Below are 20,527 nucleotides of genomic sequence, written 5' to 3' on the forward strand. Positions count from 1 at the left end.
GTGTTATGAGAGAAAAATCAATATATTAACAAAATACTTACCTTAAAATATAATTCTTTTCGACTGGATCACAAATACAATCTGAATTTCGACCAAGGATTTTACAGGATTTGGATTGGAAAATCTATTTTCTCAATTTTCCTCTCCCCTCTCACAAATGTCGAGAAGAAAAAGGGATTCCCACAACGTGGATTTTACGATACTTTTTTCTACACCTCAGATAATTTATATAATTAATTAGCTTTGGGTTATTACAATATAAAGTTTAACATATAATCTTACAGAGAGAAAATAATTAATTAAATTTTGAGTTTTTTTTTTACCCCAACTCATCAAAATTGGGCCTTGATGTAATAGATTTGTGTTTTTTTTTTTTGTTTTTAGCTCTATCTCGTCGGAGTATCGACTTAAATCAAACATATCCAGTTTCATATCAACTATATATATATTTGATAATATATTAGTAATTTCTTTCAGGCCCTCCTCTGTTAGTTGTCCCACATCGGATGGATAAAATACCTGTGACTTGCATATATGGGCTTGGACAATCCTCCCCCCTTGAGCTAGCTTTTGGGGTTGAGTTAGGTCCTAGTTCCAATCTTAATATGGTATCAGAGCCAGGTTCCACCGTTATGTGTTGTACCATCCGTTCTGCCCATAGTTGGGTCATTTGCAAACTTCACGCTCCAGATATTCATTCCTGGGCGTGAGGGGGGTGTGTTAGTTATCCCACATCGGATGGATAAAATACATGTGACTTGCATATATGGGCTTGGACAATCCTCCCCCCTTGAGCTAATTTTTGGGGTTGAGTTATGTCCAAGTTTCAATCTTAATATCCCCATGTGGTTTAGTAGCAGTTCAGCTGCGTTTGATCATATGTTGGAGCTCACCTAATCACATAGCAATAGGACAATATCTAGCTTGTTTTTAATGAACATCATTTTTAATTATATACGAAATAATTCTTAATTTTTTAGAATTACAAAATAACCCTTATTGTATCCTTCAAAATGGCATAACAACCCTCACGATATCCGACTCAAACAAGCTACATCGTTGGCCATGTCGATATATTTTTTAATTCGTCACTATAATCATTTAATTCTTTTTAATTTTAAATAAGAAAAAAAGATTAAGAATGGCTTTGTTTTTTTGAAGAATGTATCCAAATGGATGGGCCTGATGACAACCCAATATCATTGGGCTTCCAAGAATTATAAAAACAAAGTTTAATAATCCAGGCCCAATTTCACCACAACACTTTATCCGACGCCGTTTTTGTCTCTCGACCTTTGCGAACCCTACTACTAAAACCCTATTTCCTCCTCTTTGGTCTCATCTGCTCCCGCGCGACGTTGACAAATTCCTTGCAGCAGAGAGCCCGATTCCTCTGGAGGTGAGGATATAGATTGCAATGCCTTCGATTGGTTTAGCAGAATCACTGTCCTCCTCCAAGATGAAGAAATTGAACAAAGCTGAAACTTTCTCCTTGGATGGTGATGATTCCGTTAAGAAAAATATGAAGAAAGAGAAAAAATCCAGCAATAAGACGAGACAAACCTCCGAGCAGGATCCCGATGATTCAAATTCCAATATCATTCTGAAAAAGAGCAAAGAGAAGAAGCGGAAGGCGTTAGAAGTCGAGATGGACGATAGCACGGAGGAGAGGAGCGAGACTAGCTCGGAGATTGGCGAGCCCATCAATGATTTGGGTAAGCAGAAAAAGATGAAATTGCATGAGGATGAGGAGAAAGAGAACCCTACTGCCGTGAAGAATTTCCGGATTTCAGAACCACTGAGGAAGGCATTAAAGAATAAGGGGATTGAGTCGTTGTTTCCTATTCAGGCAATGACGTTCGATACTATTCTTGATGGCTCAGATTTGGTTGGAAGGGCACGTACTGGTCAGGTTGGAATTCTATTTTGGTTTTTTTTTATGCGAATAGGATGGATTGTGATTATTTTTATTATCTTTACCTCTTAAGAAGCATTATGTTAAGGTTTTTATGTTATTTTGCATAGCAATTTGAGTTATGGCAGCTTTTTACTTTGTTAGGATATACTTCTCGTAGAATTCACAGTTGCAAGTTTATTTGTTATTCCAGAAATATTGGATTTTAATAGTTGGTTCATGTTGGACAGTAATTTTCATTGACTAACCTGAAACATTATCTTTCATTATATTTTTATTTTTATCTCTACTGGAAAAAACCAAAATTTGAGGTTTTAAGATGATGAGTTGGAACAACTATAGTAGATTTATGTCAACTTGGAAACTTTCTGAATGAATATGACTCTGTGAGTCTGGGGTGTCTACTTGTTCATCAATAAGCATCCCCAGAAATACACAAGTTGCTTATGAGAAAATCTCAAAATCTTGTCAGTTGTTTTAATGTTATTTTGTAATTGCCAAGTATGAAAGTAACCCGAGATCTCCTTGAATGGGCACATGGATATGTCACATATTTTTTGGGTTTTGTTCTGAAAATAGTTATTTAACATATCCCGAAATTTTTATAGGGTAAAACATTGGCGTTCGTGTTACCAATGTTGGAATCATTGACAAGTGGACCTGCGAAAGCATCCCGGAAGACTGGCTACGGAAGGGCACCTAGCGTTCTTGTGCTTTTGCCCACTAGGGAATTGGCCACTCAGGTATTTATTTAATATGCTTAGTTCAGACATTTGACTTTTGTTGAAAGAAAATTTGGAAAAAGATTATTGTTTTAGTTTAAAAAGAAATCGAAGACGAAATGCATTCACAATTGTTATTACTAGGGACATTTACTAATCATTGGTGTGTTACATTTTTTTCATAATTCTTAGTTACATTATGGAAGTTCATTTCGAGTTAACCATGTTTTGCTTAAGAGGAAATATTGATGGGATCTGATTTTTTATGCTATTGCTTTTAATTTTTTCATCATTTTCCATGGTTGAATTCTGAATCCCAGATCCAAACATATCTTTGAGTACAATAGCAATTACTTTATTTTCCCTACTCCCTGAGAATTGTGTTAGTTTTTTTTTACTCTTAGTTTCACAGTCTTATGTTTTTTCCTTCCCATATTTCTTATTAATATGGTCATAGGTGTTTTCTGACTTCGAAGTATATGGTGGGGCATTAGGGTTGAATTCATGTTGCTTGTATGGGGGTTCTCCCTACCAGCCACAACAGATTCAATTGAAAAGAGGTGTCGATATAGTTGTTGGTACTCCTGGTCGTATCAAGGTATACTTCCAAATAATGCATCTTTTAAATTATTGTTTAGTGTACAATATAATGCAAGTTTAAATTTGCTTTTGAATTTCTGGAATCATCACACAGGATCACATAGAAAGGGGAAATCTTGATTTCGGGGCACTAAAATTTCGAGTACTTGATGAAGCTGATGAAATGTTGAGGATGGGCTTTGTTGAAGACGTTGAGCTTATTTTAGGTATGCTGGAAAAACTTGGGATGGAAACGTTCTATACTTTAGGCCCCATATTTCCTTCTTATTTTGGATTCTTTGGTGGGATGTAACCTATTATATAATTATTTACTGCTTATCTCTCGTTATTATTTAATTTGAAGGCAAGGTAGAGGATGCTAGTAAAGTCCAGACATTGCTCTTTAGTGCCACTTTACCAGACTGGGTGAAGAAGGTATTTTATTATTTCCTTGAAAATCTTTTCATTACTTTATTAGTATTGTGATTGCCAACATTACTTTCTGTTAATATTGTTATTTCAGTATTCTGACAAGACTTGTACTTGTATGCCAGATTTCAACTAAATTTTTAAAACCGGGTAAGAAGACTGCCGACCTTGTTGGCAATGAGAAAATGAAGGCTAGCACCAATGTGAGGCATATTGTTCTTCCTTGTTCAAGTTCTGCCAGATCACAGCTTATACCTGATATAATTAGCTGCTACAGTAGGTAGGTCTATTTCTAGAAACTTTAAGAAATAATTTATCTATATTTTTAGAGCTAACATTTTGGTCGGTTGTAAGCGTCTTCATCTTTTCCGTTTTATTTTTCACTCACCTTTCTGTCCATGGAATAACTAATTTAGTGGAGGACGCACTATTATTTTTACGGAGACCAAGGATTCTGCTTCAATGCTTTCTGGATTACTGCCTGGAGCTCGTGCTTTGCATGGTGACATACAGCAGGCCACACGTGAGGTAAGATTCTTGTTTTGGTCTCCAATTTCTCTTGTTATTTACTTAAAAAGTCAGTATTGATGTTAAAAACTGTTTTTCCTCACCGTTAGTTGTTTCTCCATGTATAGTATAATCCTCCGATAATGACTTTATACTTCCATTTCTGGACTTTATACTATTGCTGCTTGTCGATTTTCCTACTTAGACACTGGAATTGTTATTACCATGATATTCTCTGCTGCAAGGCGCGAGATACCCTGGAGCTTGAGGCGCAAGGGACAAGGCGGAGTGCTCGCTTTATCGAATTATTTGCATAAATTTTAAAATTCAATATATATAAAGTTATTTATATTATAATATTATATAAATTAAATATTTTTCACAAACATAGCAAACAATATAAATATGTTGGTTTATATGGAAAAATGTTAAATAGGAGCTAGTTTCATGAAAATATTTTACTTCGTGGTTGAGAACGGAAGGTCAACAAAATTAGTTCTACTAAGTGCTAACCTTCACATAGCTTAAAGCGTTCAAGATTTCTCCAGCTGCAGTGCTGCACCTGTTTGTTTCTGTCTCTCCGATCCAGCAAAGTTAACAAAATTAATTCTGCTAACCTTCAGTCCTTCACGTAGCAGCGCTCTGTAATATATGATATTCGGTAGGAATAAAGATATTATTTGGTGAAAGATTATGGGGCTGGAAAAAACAGGAGCCAAATGCAATGAGCAAAACAGATAAAACTTGAGGCCGAGGGAGATGAAAAGTCATGCATGAAGGGTTTTTTATCATTAAGTAGACATGGGCTTTGCTAATTGGGCTTCAAACTTGGTTGGGCTTGAGTTAATTTTTATTTACCTGCAAAATAGTGGCCACTTCTTTAAAGCTAACACTTTTGCATCTCTCGGATGCCTCGGTTTCAAGTTCTGCGCGTTGGTAATAACCCAGGCCACGTTTGATCACTATGCATAAAAAATATTTAAAGATCACACTCCAGCATTTTTTTACGTATTTTGTCTTATGCTTTTTCAGGTCACACTTTCTGGATTTAGGTCAGGCAAATTTTCAACACTTGTGGCTACAAATGTTGCAGCACGTGGATTGGATATTGATGATGTCCAGTTAATCATTCAGGTTTCAATATTTTCTTATCTTAACCAGAGATAAAGGATATTCTTTTATTGCTTTATTCTGTATCACATCTGACAAAATACTTCTTATGATTTAGTGTGAGCCTCCTCGTGATGTAGAGGCATATATTCATCGGTCTGGAAGAACAGGGAGAGCAGGTAAGTTGATTAATATAAATATTGTGTCCTTTGCATTCTGAATTTGTTTTGATTTTGAGTTTGATTGTTAGGGTGCTTATTGCTATTTCCTGCAGGTAAATCTGGTGTTGCTGTAATGCTTTATGATCCCAGGAAATCAAACTTTTCTAGGATTGAAAGAGAAGCAGGTGTCAAATTTGAACACATTTCTGCTCCGCAGCCAGCAGATATAGCTAAAGCTGCTGGTGCAGATGCTGCTGAAAAAATTTCTGAGATCTCTGATAGGTATGCTCCAGGAAAGTTTTAAGTAAGTGCTTACTGTTGATGTTGAACACAATGTTAATATACTCTACAACTTGCAGTGTCATTCCCGTTTTCAAGGCTGCTGCTGAGGAGCTGCTGAATTCATCTGATTTATCACCAGCAGAACTACTAGCTAAGGCACTGGCCAAGGCCGCCGTAAGTTTTCATTCCTTTTCCTTGTTTTGGTGGGAAACTGGGTCAATTTGTCTGTTGACACAAGTTTTATTCTTTGTTATGCAGGGTTATACCGAGATCAAGAGTAGATCACTTCTCACTTCCATGGAGAACAATGTCACCGTTCTTCTCGAATGTGGAAAGCCCATTCACTCACCGTCGTGAGTTTTTGCTATCTCGTTTTCTTTAACTTATACTTGGTGTGCTGAGACATAATGTGAACTATAACGTGTTGAAAGCCTCCTCACTGGACAGATACTTTTGATGAAACAATATTCTCTATTTGTTTGCAACTTGTGGCACATATTTATTATTTGTCTTGAGAAGACAGTTGTGCTTGTCTAGTTCATTAGTTTCGTTGATATATTTTTTACTTTGTTCTTTTTTCTAACACCATAATATGCCAGTTTTGCATACGGGGTTCTACGGAGATTTTTGCCTGAAAAGAAGGTTGAGTCAATTAAAGGACTTTCTTTAACATCTAATGGGAATGGTGCGGTGTTTGATGTGGCTGCCGAAGACCTGGAAATGTTCCTTGCTGGTTAAGTTCCTACCATCTTATTTTTGTTGTTCGTGTAGTCGTTGACAATTAAAGAATCCTTCAAATCTTTCAAGTGATTATTTTGAACTTCCATGATAGTTTACAAATATCCCAGTGGAATTTAAACGCTTTCTGCATTGTGGGGTTGCAGGCCAGGAAAATGCTGCTGGGGTGAGTTTAGAGGTAGTGAAATCTTTGCCTAGTTTGCAACAAAAAGAGCAGGCAAGTGGCGGAAGATTTGGAGGCGGCGGCTACTCGGGTAGGAGAAATGGTGGATTTTCTGGAGGGAGAGGTGGGAGAGGTGGATTTTCTAATAGACGTGGACAAAGAGGTCGTGGAAATAGCGGCCGCAAATGGTGAAAACCTAGACTTATTCACTTAGCACTACCATGCTAATGGGGCATAGAATCTGTCATCCTGAAGAATATACTATGGATTATTATTTTGTCTTGCTCTTTCTCCATATTTTGTTCTAAGTTTTCTTATGGTAATTTGATTTTCATTAGATTCAAGTGCTATCCATACCAAGAACTTGTCAAGGCTCATCCCAGCCCATTTAAACATAAACCAATATCCTTTACGACTCGTACTCGAAATTAATGTATTTAACATGTTAGACTTGTTAATTGCTGGCTCATATTATTTGTTAGTTATCTTTAATTTTTAGTTTGAATATTTATAACAAAAATTAAAATAAATATGTTAAATTATAAATATTTCTAGATGATATTAGTCTATTCACCATCTTAGACAGATAAAAACAACAAATAAGTAGCTGATCAAAAGTGTTTGATTACTTCTGATAATGTTCGAAGTAATTTAACACTTCTGGTTAACTGTTTATTTGGGCTTTTTATCTGCTTTGAAAATTATTTTAAATTTAATATTTTTTAAAAAAATACTATGGTACAGTCTATTAACCGAAAGAGCAGGTATTTTGTGAAATTGTTCTATAGATATTTATTTGTAAGATAAGTCAATTATGTTTATATTTATAATAAAAATAATATTTTTTACATAAAAAATAAAAAAATTTCATAGGTGATTTAAATAAGATATCTGACTCATAAAATTGATCTGTAAGATTGTCTCATTTGATTTTTGTGTAACTGAAATAATGCCCAACTAGTAAATATTAGACCTAGATTAATATATGAAGAAGACGAGAATGAAAGGATAGAAATATACAATTTATAACACTCCAACTCCTAAAAACTATATAATATATATACTACATCCATTCCAATTATTAGGCATGTTTTTTTCCACACAAACTAGAAAATTCATTGAAAATATTAATTATACAAACAAATTCAAATTTTATTTTTTTTTAATGAATGTTTATATAAATGGTTCGTTATCTATCTCATAGTTAGTAAATTGCAAGACTTCAAATTAAATAGAGGTATATTAAGAAAATAATAGAAGAAATATTGCTAAATATGTATATAAGCTTATATATTTGGGTCAAACTAAAAATTAAAAATTGACATATATAGGAGTACTAAAATTTTTTTGGCACCATCTATTTTTGTTTATATAATATCTGGAAACACAAAAACAATAATAATTTTACAAAATTGGTCGGCTCTATTTACTCAGAAAAATTTTGGTACATTCGATTTTATCAAATTATGTTCGGTTCGTAACTAATTAATTGAATACACATACCTTTACTAAACACAAACTAAATTGCATTGCCTAATCCATTTCCTCCTCTTTGTTATATTGAAGCTTTTTCTTTTGTTTTAATTGGCTCCAAAATATGGCATCTCTGAGTGGGGATTCAGATACGAGTACCCGATACCTGATCAGATCCGATCGGGTCAGATTATTTTTCAAAAATTTCGGGTTTAAGCAATACCCAACCCCAAATTATATGTGTCAGGTCGAATCAGGTAAATTTTTCTCTATCGGGTACTCGCGTTATTAAAGTTTAATTTTTTTTAATTGCTTTGAATTTATTATTATACAATAATTATAAATTAATTATAATAAACACTACTTTAAATCACAACATTACATTATAAAGAATTAAACTAATATTATACCAAAATAATGAAATTATAGAAGTTATATTCGACTATATAAATTTCCAAACCATGATATTTAAACAAAACCAAGACAAAAACCAAACTCGTTTACTTTTATTAAAAAAATATTCTTTTTAATTTTTATATCAATATATACAAGTCAATATTACAATATATAATATCCCGTAATATCATAATTATCAATAAATATATTTAAGTATATTAATATAAATATCATCAAAATTATAAACTTACTTATTTTTTTGTTTATATATAAATTACTTTCCCTTCAAACAAATCTAACCAATAGATAATATATTTTATATTTTGATTACATTTCTATTTCTATTTTTATTACAAATTACGATATTAAATTATTTTTAAAATACCAGGTTTATAGGGCACCCGACATTATTCGTACACCTGATTATCGGATATCTAATATTATTCTGGTCATATATCGGATATCCGATTATAATTACCCGAATCCGATAACACTGACCCTACTGGCATATTCTACTTTCAATGTTAATCAATTTTCTTCTTTTTATTTAACCAATAGTTTGACTTCACAATATATTTAAATGGACGACATATCGATGTTTTAAATTATTGAATAATAAATGTAAAGTTTATTCAAAATCGCCCCCACCCCCCCCACCCCCCCCGGCAATCGCTGGATCCGCGTAAATTATTGTCGAATAAAGTTTCAATTCATTAGAGTTAGAGGAGTCTATAAGTAGGTTTCTTCTTCATTGACTTTTTATAAATTTAAAGCATTTATTCTTATTCATGATCGGAAAAAAGTAATATTAAAATAAAAATCAATTAAATAATTCAGTTTTAATTATTTCATGTTCATGACCAACATTTTGACTTAGTATACACAATGAAATTTCTTAAGTTGCATATGGATTAATAAAATTTAATTTGGAGGAATGTATTTCATTCTGGGAAGAATTTAAAGACGTTGTGTTGCGTCTTTTCATCTCGTTGGTCAGATGAGACGTAAAAAAAACGTCAGATCTTATATGATAAGATTCTCTCTACTGGGGACAGAGCTAACGGTATGAAATGAATAAGATCGATATATAAATGATATAAGATAGTATTAACAGTGAGACTAGTCATTTATCGAACTAATTAGCTTAACAGCCCGACCTATAGGTACTCAATTAGGTGTAGTCTCTCACGTCAAATTGTCGTTTAATATAGATAGAGTTTTGTGCTGCCACATATTTAAGAAAATCAAATTGTACATTAACTAACTATAAATTTAGTCGGTAAACTTCTTATATATATATAGATTCATTTAAAAATATGTCATATCTTCAATTAAAATTTGCCAAAATGAAAAATCTAAAATCTCTATACAATTATATCTCATTATTTTAACAAATTTCTTCATATATATCTCATTATGTCCAATAAAACATATGATATTTTCTTTTTTTTCTATCTTAATAATTTAATCTTTTTAAAGAAACATAAAAGCCAACTTTTCGGCGTTTTTGTGAAATGTATATATACAATAAAACAAATTTAATAATTCATAATGAAAACTTTATCCATCTCTTATACTTTTATATTTTATACAATAGAATCATGATAAATTTACATTTAACTTCAACTTTCAAGATTTTAATGATACAATTACAAATTTTGAAACAGAACATTTTACGACAACTTTTATAATTTTAGTTTAACAATTATATCATTGTTAATTTTAATTATTGCATAAATCTATCTGACTATATGTTAACTTAACTTCATGTATACTGAAGAAACTCACAATTCAAAACATGAGCAGCACTTAGAATTTTGGTCAATGCCTTCATGCCTCCCACGTTAATCAATCCGCGTTTGCAATACAGAAGAAATGCACGCACCACATTTGCATATATATATAAAGATCATTTCACCATATTCCAACATAACCACATTTTCCCCAAAACAAAAACATAAAATTATATAGAATATTCTTGTACCATGGTTCCCATCAACCCTTATGACAAGCTCGACGAGGCCGAACAAGAAAGGCTAGTCGCAAGAAGGAAAACGCGCAGAAGAATCGCAATCATTGTCATGTCTTCCATCGTTCTTGTCGCCGTCGTGGTAGCAACCGTGGTAGGAGTTTCAGAAACCAACAACAAGAAATCTGGAGCCGAAGATACGTCGCTTTCGTCACCTATCAAGGCCATGTGCAACCTTACATTGTATCCCGATTCATGTTACAACAGCATGGTACCATTGATGAAATCTAACAATTTCAAGCCTCAAGATTTTTTCAAATTATCAGTCCAAGTGGCTATAGATGAACTCGCCAAAGCCTCCACGAATTTCGCCGAAAATGTCAGCAAAAAGTTCAATATCACAGATAATTCTACACTCTCCGCTATAGAAACCTGTGAAGAACTGTTCTCACTCTCTCTAGATCACCTCAACAACTCCATATCCACGAAAAACACAAATCTGCTCGAAGCATTCGATGACTTGCAAACATGGTTAAGTTCTGCAGGAACTTATCAGAAAACATGCATGGATGAATTGGAGAATGCATCAAACGAAGTCAAGATCTTCACGAACGGTAACTTCAAGAACTCAAACGAGTACACAAGCAACAGTCTTGCAATTTTTAGCTCATTTGAGTCTATTGCTACGATGGGATCGATCGGGAGACGTCGTTTGCTGAATCTTGATGATGCACCAGAATGGCTATCTTTTGGAGATAGGAGACTGCTGCAAACTAAGAGTTCTAGTATAAAGCCGGACGCCGTGGTGGCTAAAGATGGGTCGGGGCACTACAAGACCATTAAGGCAGCACTTAAGGCTGTTCCTGACAAAAGCAAGAATAGATTTGTTATATACGTGAAAAAGGGTGTTTATTATGAGAATGTGAAGGTCGAGAAGTCCAAATGGAATGTGATGATGTTTGGTGATGGGGAGAAAGTTACCATTGTTTCCGGGAGTCTTAACGTTATTGATGGCACTCCCACTTTTCAATCGGCAACTTTTGGTAAACCTCATGAGAATATATTAGTACTCAATATATGTTCAAAACTCACACAATACCCTCACTGTGACATCTCATAATCATAAATCAAAAAAACATTTGATGATCAATGTAATAAATAATTGATCAACACAGAGACTAATGACTTTTTTTTTGTGGTCCTTTAATTTGGAAGCTGTGCTGGGGCAAGGTTTCATGGCCAGAGATATGGGATTCCGCAACAACGCCGGTCCGGCCAAACATCAAGCAGTGGCCCTCATGTCCACCGCCGACTACTCCATCTTCTACCGCTGCACCATGGACGCCTTCCAAGACACACTCTACGTCCACTCCAACCGCCAATTCTACAGCCAATGCAATATCTATGGCACCGTGGACTTCATCTTTGGAAACTCGGCCGTCGTCATTCAAAACTGCAGCATTCTGCCCAAGAAACCCATGCCTGGCCAGCAGAACACGATAACTGCCCAAGGCAAGTTCGACCCGAATCAGAACACCGGTATCTCGATCCAGAACTGCAACATTACACCTGCTGCTAGCCTTGCCGGAGTCAGCAGTTACTTGGGTCGGCCATGGAAGAACTACTCCACCACTGTTTACATTGGAAACTCGATCGGAAGCTTCATCGATCCCAAGGGGTGGTTGCCTTGGGTTGGCACAACAGCACCCAGCACTATATATTATGCGGAGTTTCAGAACTCGGGGCCTGGTGCTGTGACCAAGAACAGGGTTAACTGGAAGGGTTTGAAGCTGAATCTCAATGCTGGACAGGTTAAGAAGTTTACAGTTGGGCCGTTCATTCAAGGGGACAAATGGATTCCGGCAACAGGAGTGACTTACAAATCGGGTCTTTAAAGTTTTTCCAATCGATCAGTTAGAATTTTGTGCTATCATTTTATTGTTTCTTGATAATTTCTTTCATATATAATTTTATACCCATTTTTCATTATTTGTAATTTTTTTTGAAATAAACAAGATGTATACTAATCGTCAAAGTGGTCGATTGTTACGAACAGAACTAAACCAAAAAGGGAGATGATACTCCCAAGTCCCAAACAAAATTACGTTGTACATCTAGATGAGAGAACTGGATGAGATTTCCAAGCTAGAAATCTGGTGAAGGATTGGAGCAGCAGGTGCGCGAGGAGCAATGGACGAGAGTGCATTCACTACAGAAACGGAGTCGGTTTCCACTATCTCAATTATGGGGAGGCCACACCGAAGGGATGCTTCAATTCACACCTCTCAAGAACTGCATGAGCTTCTGCTATAAGTGAATCAAAATGACCTGGCTTAAATTTCCCAAGTGCAAAAAGAACCAAACCATCAGCATCTCTCCCAACAATGCCCACTCCAAAGAACGGCAGATCCTCCCATCACGTTCTTTCTTTAGTATGTGATATCCTCCCACATCCGATCATGGAGCCGACAGACTTGTTTCACTTTAATGACATATTTAGGAGTAGGACTCCACCTGCTCTGTGAACTGAAGTGCAAGAACGAGCAATGAGCGAATTACAGAGCAAGAAATTCCCCAAGAAAGTATTAGCAAGTGCTAAAGTTTCTGATGCCTCAACGTAAGTGCTCGTGAACACCCTTATTTCTGGCCTGCCATATACTCCAGACGATCATCACAAAACTTCCAACATCCTCCCCTGATCCATTGTCCACTACCCGCAAAAAAGGTCAAAAAACTTCCCACCTTTAAATGGTTCCAACAGAATCCACAACGCAGACAAGTGCCGTATCTGACGAGCATATTTACAATCCCAAAAAACATGGCTGCGGTCTTCTGACCCTTTATTACAGATAGGGAAAATAGTATGAAGCCGGATCCCTCGTGCAGCAAGGTGTTCTCCCGGTGGTAAGGCATCAAACAGAGCCCTCCAAACGTGAATTTTTACTTTGTTGGGAATATGGGCACGCCAGAACGCATTAAAATACTTTGAACAAGAACCATTGATTTTATACGGAATGTGTGAGAACCGAGACCTAAACCTCCTCCATTCCCTAGGAATTTGAAATTTCAGAGCCATAACTGTACATTTACTCAGCCATTTTATTCAGACATTAAACAGCCTCATTAAGCAGTCACATTATGGTCAAATAACACATATAATAGTGAGTAAATGACAGTATTATTGAAATTATAAAACTACTGAAAACCTCCGAAGGAAGGATTGAACTAGTAGGTGCATGTTAACAAAATGTTTGTCGGAGTCATGTTCTGGAAATCTGGACTTAACATTTAAGTGGTATCAGATCGAAACCAAGTTTATAATCCGACTGGGATTTCATATAAAATTTGGCGACATCAATTTTTGACAAAAACTTACGCATTATGACCTGAAAAGTCCTAACAAGCAATACACGTCACTTTGCCATGATGTAAGCCGTTTTCCAGCCAAATTCTATATTTTAGGCCTTCAAAATCTTACACGAATCTCTTTCGACAGTAAATTTTGTGGAGAAGCAACTCAAAGATTTCAAGAAAGAGTTGCAATCATTTGGCAACAAATGTTAGCCACGTCTAAGACCTGGTTCAACAATTACCATGCTTAAAGGCCGTGAGGTGACTAATTCCAGCAAGAATTCAATTGTAATAAATAAATCATCAATCGACCAAATGAACTCGAGCATATGTAACAGCTATTGGATAATGTACAAGAAGAAGATGATCCCGAAGAAGATCTAGAGGAGGATCCCATGAAAGAAAAATATAACGAAGAGTTATGAAATTGAGATATTTTATGTTAGGTTGTGTTGTCTAGTCGTCTACTGTAATAACGATATTCAATCTATTTTCCTTTGAAATCCCTTGATTGTATAAATTTTCTTTTGAAATCAATAAAGAAATCAGTTTATTTATATACTGGAGTCAACGTAAAATTATTAAATTTGAATCATTTCACTATGAATTATTAAAATTGGATCATTCAACATGTATTGAACTTTGAATTTCTAAACATATTAATATTTTTTATATTTCGTACATCTATTTTTTGTCAGTCTTACAAACTTGTGTCTTTGTACGAAATGACATGAAGAACACCAAAGAATAACTGAAATATGTGTTATGCCAATAACAATAATGATGGGAAAATAAGTGGAAACCGAGGACCACCACCACCACCACTATCATCACCAAGATTTGGCCTTAGTTGAGAAGACTTAGTGGTCATTGCAACTATTGTGGCGACAAAACTACGAGGTTAGTAAACTCAAATGCCAACCAACACCACCGCCAATACCCCAACCGAACGGAATCAAGTACCACTCTAAGTCCTTGAGTAAGAACCAGTCCAAATATTCGATAGCAAATCAGACTCAGAAGTTGGCTAAAACTGGCTAAAAAACATAGAGACTCATCTCTAACTGCTAGATGTCATAGAAAAACTCAAGGTGGGCATTGTCGTTCCACTTTTTGAAGATAATCAAGGCGAGAAAATGGTGGAAAACTATTTCACCTCCCATTTTGAAAGCAGAACCAATACCTTGGCATAGATTCCATGAAGCCTTCTAGAAGCAGTACTTCCCAATAGCAGTACGAAGCCTAAAAAAATTTTATAAATCTAAATTATATTGTTAGATAGTTTCGAGCTTTAATATATTATTAACATAATACAATTATATATTAAATAATTTTTTTTGAGTATTTAGAGTATTTATTTTTGAACAATAATTTAAATAGGTCACGAACATATTAGAAATAGAATGAAACTAAATCAATCTTAAATTTTTCGTCCTATTGTGCTCGAATATTTTCATTTACATCCCTACTCAAACGCTTATGTTCATGACTTCACGAGCCCATTTAATTTTAAACGTATTCACTGTCATCTAACTTCGTGGATTTTATTTCAACGTGGCAAATTCTTACCCGCCTGTCATCTACTAAATGTCACGGCTGGTGAAGTCAAAAATGTTTGAAATTTGAATTTTCCATTTGCCCACTTCACTCACTCCAATTTGAACCCTTTATCATTTGTGTCCTACAGTTGTGCTTACGATTCAACGGTCGATTTTCTTTTTAATCTGTCCTGAAAATCATACTCAAGCAAATATTCCCGTGCTGTTGGATTTTGATTTTGAGCTGTGTTATTGGATCTGGGTTCGTTTCTGATATTAAATTGGATGCTATTTTTGCAATTTTGTTGAAGATTAGTTGATGTTTTTTTTTGTCGGTTTAATTGATTAATTGTAATGGAATGTTATTTTTTCCGAAATTTATATGCTCAGGTATAGTTGTGACCTGTTTAAGTTGATTTTGGATACAACAGAGTCTGCAAACCAAATCATGAAGGGTCTCGTCCTTTGCTGATTATTTGGGATTTTGTTACTGTTTTATTGTAAATTTAGTGATATTAAGCATTATGTATTTTTAAAAATCTCAAGTGCATATTGTTTGTTCAGTCTTCAGCTGGATTTTGCTCATCTTGCTTGTTGGTATTATTTGTCTGCATCAGGAGGTTTGATAAAGATACCGAAGCTATTAGACTTCGAAATTGAGTGCAACCAAATAATATTCAGATAATAGATATTGTCATAATTGCTTGCTGCTATTTCTTGAAGGAATGTTTCTCGATGTATTACTGACCTATCGGACTTATTTGCACTGTCATTTTGGTCCGATTGTTGAAAATTTTTACACGGTTAACTAGTTATAACAGGAGATGGATTGTGCTTGTTATCTTATTATTGAATGTCTATGATGGTCAGATAAAGTTGCCTTAAAATGCTGAAGGGTGAAAGCAACTGGCTTACACAAATGGGAACAACGTGTGACTCTCTTCTGAATGAACTCCAGGTTTTATTTGGCTTATTCTCAGATAGAATAATCTGATTATGGTCTTTTTGTAGATAGCACCGTCTCTGGGCCATAGTAATATTTCAACTATATTTACTTGTTGGCAAATCTTTCAGATAATATGGGATGAAGTGGGGGAATCTGATGCTGAAAGGGACAGATTGTTACTTGAACTTGAACAAGAATGTTTAGAGGCCTACAGAAGGAAAGTGGATCAAGCAAACAGGGGCAGAGCTCAGCTGCGGAAAGATATTGCTGATGCCGAAGCAGAGCTTGCAGCCATCTGCTCGGCAATGGGAGAGCGGCCAGTACACATTAGGCAGGTTAGGTTTTGAGATCACCAAGTTTTTTGTGTGTTATTAAATTCTGATTATACTTGCTCCTTTCTTTGTTGAATGCACAAATATTGACTTAGATTCTTGGACATCTTTACTTGGCCTCAACAGTTGACAGCTGTTGAGTTCGTCAAAAGCTTTTATGATTTTTAATTCCTATGTGGGCATGAAATATATTAAATTTTACCACAAGCTACATTGCCTCATGTACTAAAAGAAATCAGAAGTGCTTTTAGAAAGTTTGCATTCGAGAAGCATAGATGAAACTAAATGAATTTCAAACCTGGAAAATTCGAATTACTGTCATTGTTGGTCTTTCTTTGTGCAGTCTGATCACATCCCAGCAAATTTGAAGGCTGAACTCAGAGCAATTCTTCCACAGATAGAGGAGATGCGGAAGAGGAAATTGGATCGCAAAAATCTATTTGTACAGGTCCTGGAGAAGATACAGTGTATTAAGAATGAAATCAATGGGTCAATGGGATTTGCTTCTGTTAACACTATAATGGATGAAACTGATTTGTCTTTAAGAAAGCTTGATGAATTGCAGAAAGAGCTGCAGGTTCTTCACGAAGAAAAGGTTAAGTCTATGTCTTGCATAATCATCTATTGGAAATAATCTTTTTATAAGTTTCTGGAGATATATAAAGTTTTTCTTGCAGAATGGACGCCTGAAGCTGGTGATGGACCACATGAATTGTTTATACTCACTGTGCTCAGTCCTTGGCCTAGATTTCAAGCATACAGTCAATGAGATTCATCCAAGTTTGGGGGATTCTGAAGCTTCAAAAAATATTAACAGTGACACAATAAAACAGTTGGGGATTGCTATACAAAGACTGCGAGAGACCAAAATTCACAGAATGCAGCAGGTTTATTGATTTAATGATAGGTTGTTTTACCCTTATAAGTAATCATTATTTATGTTTAACGTGAGGCAGAATTTATTGACTGCTCAATGTCTGTAGTTGCAAGATCTCACAACTTCACTTCTGGAGCTTTGGAATTTGATGGACACGCCCATTGAAGAGCAACAGCTATTTCAGAAAGCTACGTGCAACGTAGCTTCTTCAGAAGATGAGATAACCGAGCCAGACATGCTTTCTACTGACTTTATTACTTATGTCAGTCAAATGTATTTTTTGTTGTGCACTGGTTATGAAAATTCCTTTATGTTTACATCTTGCTTGGTATTTTAAGGTTTAAATATGTGAAGTTGGCTCTAAAAGTTCCATTTGATATAAGATGACGCTGGCTCTAAATGTAGCATTAATCATCTATTTGCCAGGTCAAAACAGAAGTTTCTCGATTGGAAGAGTTGAAAGTGAGCAAAATGAAGGAGCTTGTTTTGAAAAAGAAGGCAGAGCTAGAAGATATTTGTAGGAAAACACATTTAATCGTAGAATCAGATAGCACAGTGGACATTGCCGTAGATGCTATTGAATCTGGTTGTTACCTAACATGGTTATTTCTCTCTTGCAAAATAATTCTTATTCTAACTTTCTATTTTTCATTTTTATCTACGTAGGAGCAGTTGATGCTGCTTATGTACTTGAACAAATTGAGCTTCAAATAGCTAGAGTTAAAGAAGAGGCTCTTGGCAGGAAGGAAATTCTTGAAAAGGTTGAGAAGTGGAAGGCTGCATGTGAGGAAGAGAGCTGGCTTGAGGAGTATAATAGGGTAGGCTGTTTTTATATTTTTCATTGGGCACAGATTGACTTGAACCTATGCAGTTGTTTAATGTTTCATTTCCCCATGCAGGATGATAACCGTTATAATGCTGGGAGAGGTACTCATCTTACCCTGAAACGAGCTGAAAGAGCTCGCGCCTTGGTCAATAAACTTCCAGGTATGATTTGTATATCACATTGAGAGGCCAACATTTTACAACATTCTTAATTAATTGCTGTAGCTCATGCACATTTAAATTTGACATTGTAATTGTATCTTTCTTGGTGGAACAGCGATGGTGGATGCATTGGCTTCAAAAACAATAGCATGGGAAAATGAAAAGGGAGTTGACTTTGTTTATGATGGCGTAAGAACTACCTTATAGGTTTAACCATCTCTTGTAATAATTGGAAGTAACAAGTGCCTTTCATTTTCATATTTATGTCCAGGTTCGTCTGCTTTCAATGCTTGAAGGGTATACACTTTTACGGCAAGAAAAAGAACTTGAGCACAAAAGACAGAGAGTATAATATGTTTTCCTTTCTTGAACTCTATAGCTTTCTGCATATAAATCAGCAATTTATGTTCTCAGTGTGGACGCCCACTCACTTCTTTTTTTGGTCTCTTTGTGTCATATTTGACATCAGGATCAGAAAAAACTTCAGGGACAGTTGCTGACGGAGCAAGAAGCTCTTTATGGTTCAAAACCAAGCCCTATGAAGAACCAGAATGTTAAGAAAGCTCCACGATTGTCATGTGGTGGTGCAAGCAATAGGAGACTCTCTCTTGGAGGACATATGCTACAAACTCCAAAGTCTGATGATATGCCACATTCTGCAAAAGCTACTCCTAATACACGTAATGCTAAAAGAAGGGATCGTACAAACCAAGACCGAAAAAGGGATGATGGATTTTCAACTCTCTCGTCTGGTTCGTTTCTGGATGTATCTGGTAATTTGATATCTGCTGTCTCCTCTAATTTTAAACTTTAAGGTGGAAACAATTAACTTGTGGACGTGGATGGAAAAATTGCTTGTTTTTTTTAATCTTTCTTCATTTCTTGATTTTAGGGAGGATAGCTATGGAAATAACTTGTCATCCAGTAAAAAAGAACTCCCTGAACTCATCAAATGCTCGTGAAATAGAGTCGCCAATTATGCGAAAACCATTTTCTCCCATTTCTTCCATGGATTCCTCAAAGTTCAACGCAACAAATACAATGGAAGACCTGAACAAAAAATACGTGATGTCACAGAAGATACTCGCACCGTTTAGTACTCCTTCCAAAATGATTTCTACCACTGATGAAGAGAATAGAACTCCCCAAACAATTGCTGCAGCAGTACCTTCAACACCTTCAACTATATCTGTCCCAATGAAGATGGCCATAACACCCGCTCCATCTGTGGCCAAGTCAGTTGAAGAAGAAATCGAATACTCTTTTGAGGAGAGGAGAGCTGGATTTCTGTTGACCAGATCACGTCAAATGAATGTGATACAAGCCTAGGCATATATTTTGATATAACTAGAATTAATCAGTATTCGTTTAGTTCTTGGATATCGAGACCAGACATGCCTGTTCAATTTTCTTCTTGTCGTGTATATAGTCTTATAACAACAAAACGTGGATGAGAATGCTGGACTATTTCACACCTTGCAATCGGCCTTTAAATGACTAGTGGAGGCAATGTAGAATGACCTCGCAGAACTTGTTCATCGGCTGGGTTGCCATGTAGTTCTAGACGTAATGATGATTTTATGTACTATGATTTATGTTGTGGTATTGTCTCGTAAAATTGTTCGAGACATATTTGACTAAATTTATTTAAAATAACTTATAAGTTTTATAGGTTGTATAGTTTTATTTTAAAAACAAATGGTTAAAATATCTAGATAAAACAAGATGAAACTAAAAAATGTATATATATTTTTAACTATTAGATTTTCTGTTATGATAATTTCCAAAAAAGTATGACAATTATTGTTATACCTAATTATTTTTAACATATACAAATAATATATAGTTTATATTTAATATGAGGAGAAATATAATTTAAACTTCCTAAAAATCTTTGTAACTGAGTTTTATCAGTTATAATATCAAGAAATTTTGAACCAAATTCTATAATTCTTTGTATAGGAATTATTTTTCATTTTTCAATCATATGACCAAGAAATCTAATATTTGTTTGAAATAAAATCATTTTTGATTTTGATATAACAAGACCAT

At 35.1% G+C, this 20,527-nt stretch overlaps 3 protein-coding genes across 5 annotated transcripts; all 3 read left to right on the plus strand.

The window, feature by feature from the left end:
• Positions 1–1,305: 1,305 nt before the first annotated feature.
• On the plus strand, positions 1,306–7,064 carry LOC140983086 (DEAD-box ATP-dependent RNA helicase 7-like). Of its 2 annotated transcripts, XM_073449989.1 has the most exons (15): positions 1,306–1,912; positions 2,524–2,658; positions 3,095–3,235; positions 3,332–3,443; positions 3,581–3,651; positions 3,771–3,925; positions 4,062–4,173; positions 5,185–5,286; positions 5,381–5,441; positions 5,537–5,705; positions 5,783–5,879; positions 5,964–6,058; positions 6,305–6,438; positions 6,590–6,709; positions 6,740–7,064. In XM_073449989.1, exons 1-15 carry the CDS (start codon positions 1,418–1,420, stop codon positions 6,796–6,798), a joined length of 2,058 nt encoding a protein of 685 aa, XP_073306090.1. In that variant the 5' UTR covers positions 1,306–1,417; the 3' UTR covers positions 6,799–7,064. The 2 variants fall into 2 exon arrangements, with proteins under 2 accessions (XP_073306090.1, XP_073306089.1); XM_073449988.1 differs by having other exon boundaries at positions 6,590–7,064.
• Positions 7,065–10,432: 3,368 nt separating this feature from the next.
• LOC140983576 (putative pectinesterase/pectinesterase inhibitor 24) lies at positions 10,433–12,389 on the plus strand. The gene is made up of 2 exons (XM_073450667.1): positions 10,433–11,487; positions 11,660–12,389. Exons 1-2 carry the CDS (start codon positions 10,461–10,463, stop codon positions 12,337–12,339), a joined length of 1,707 nt encoding a protein of 568 aa, XP_073306768.1. The 5' UTR covers positions 10,433–10,460; the 3' UTR covers positions 12,340–12,389.
• Positions 12,390–15,425: 3,036 nt separating this feature from the next.
• On the plus strand, positions 15,426–20,074 carry LOC140982283 (65-kDa microtubule-associated protein 3-like). 2 transcript variants are annotated; one of them, XM_073448742.1, is made up of 13 exons: positions 15,426–15,595; positions 16,204–16,291; positions 16,408–16,614; positions 16,955–17,206; positions 17,289–17,498; positions 17,595–17,750; positions 17,915–18,074; positions 18,161–18,306; positions 18,388–18,475; positions 18,591–18,664; positions 18,747–18,821; positions 18,945–19,248; positions 19,368–20,074. In XM_073448742.1, the coding sequence occupies exons 2-13, from the start codon at positions 16,220–16,222 to the stop codon at positions 19,802–19,804; spliced, it is 2,181 nt and encodes a 726-aa protein (XP_073304843.1). In that variant the 5' UTR covers positions 15,426–15,595; positions 16,204–16,219; the 3' UTR covers positions 19,805–20,074. The 2 variants fall into 2 exon arrangements, with proteins under 2 accessions (XP_073304843.1, XP_073304842.1); XM_073448741.1 differs by having other exon boundaries at positions 15,428–15,595; positions 18,155–18,306.
• Positions 20,075–20,527: the final 453 nt, after the last annotated feature.

The sequence above is a fragment of the Primulina huaijiensis genome, chromosome 8 (assembly GCF_012295235.1).
Source record: "Primulina huaijiensis isolate GDHJ02 chromosome 8, ASM1229523v2, whole genome shotgun sequence".
Lineage (NCBI taxonomy): Eukaryota > Viridiplantae > Streptophyta > Magnoliopsida > Lamiales > Gesneriaceae > Primulina > Primulina huaijiensis.

Excerpts from the sequence above, each read along its gene's own strand:
- LOC140983086 (XM_073449988.1), top strand. The coding sequence starts at position 1,418 with ATGCCTTCGATTGGTTTAGCAGAATCACTGTCCTCCTCCAAGATGAAG. Across the intron at positions 4,174-5,184 it reads TACAGCAGGCCACACGTGAG|GTCACACTTTCTGGATTTAG; the intron begins GTAAGATTCTTG and ends ATGCTTTTTCAG. Across the intron at positions 6,439-6,589 it reads CCTGGAAATGTTCCTTGCTG|GCCAGGAAAATGCTGCTGGG; the intron begins GTTAAGTTCCTA and ends GTGGGGTTGCAG.
- LOC140983576 (XM_073450667.1), top strand. The coding sequence starts at position 10,461 with ATGGTTCCCATCAACCCTTATGACAAGCTCGACGAGGCCGAACAAGAA. Across the intron at positions 11,488-11,659 it reads TTTTCAATCGGCAACTTTTG|CTGTGCTGGGGCAAGGTTTC; the intron begins GTAAACCTCATG and ends TTAATTTGGAAG.
- LOC140982283 (XM_073448741.1), top strand. The coding sequence starts at position 16,220 with ATGCTGAAGGGTGAAAGCAACTGGCTTACACAAATGGGAACAACGTGT. Across the intron at positions 17,207-17,288 it reads AGGTTCTTCACGAAGAAAAG|AATGGACGCCTGAAGCTGGT; the intron begins GTTAAGTCTATG and ends TTTTTCTTGCAG. Across the intron at positions 18,476-18,590 it reads CTTGGTCAATAAACTTCCAG|CGATGGTGGATGCATTGGCT; the intron begins GTATGATTTGTA and ends TTGGTGGAACAG.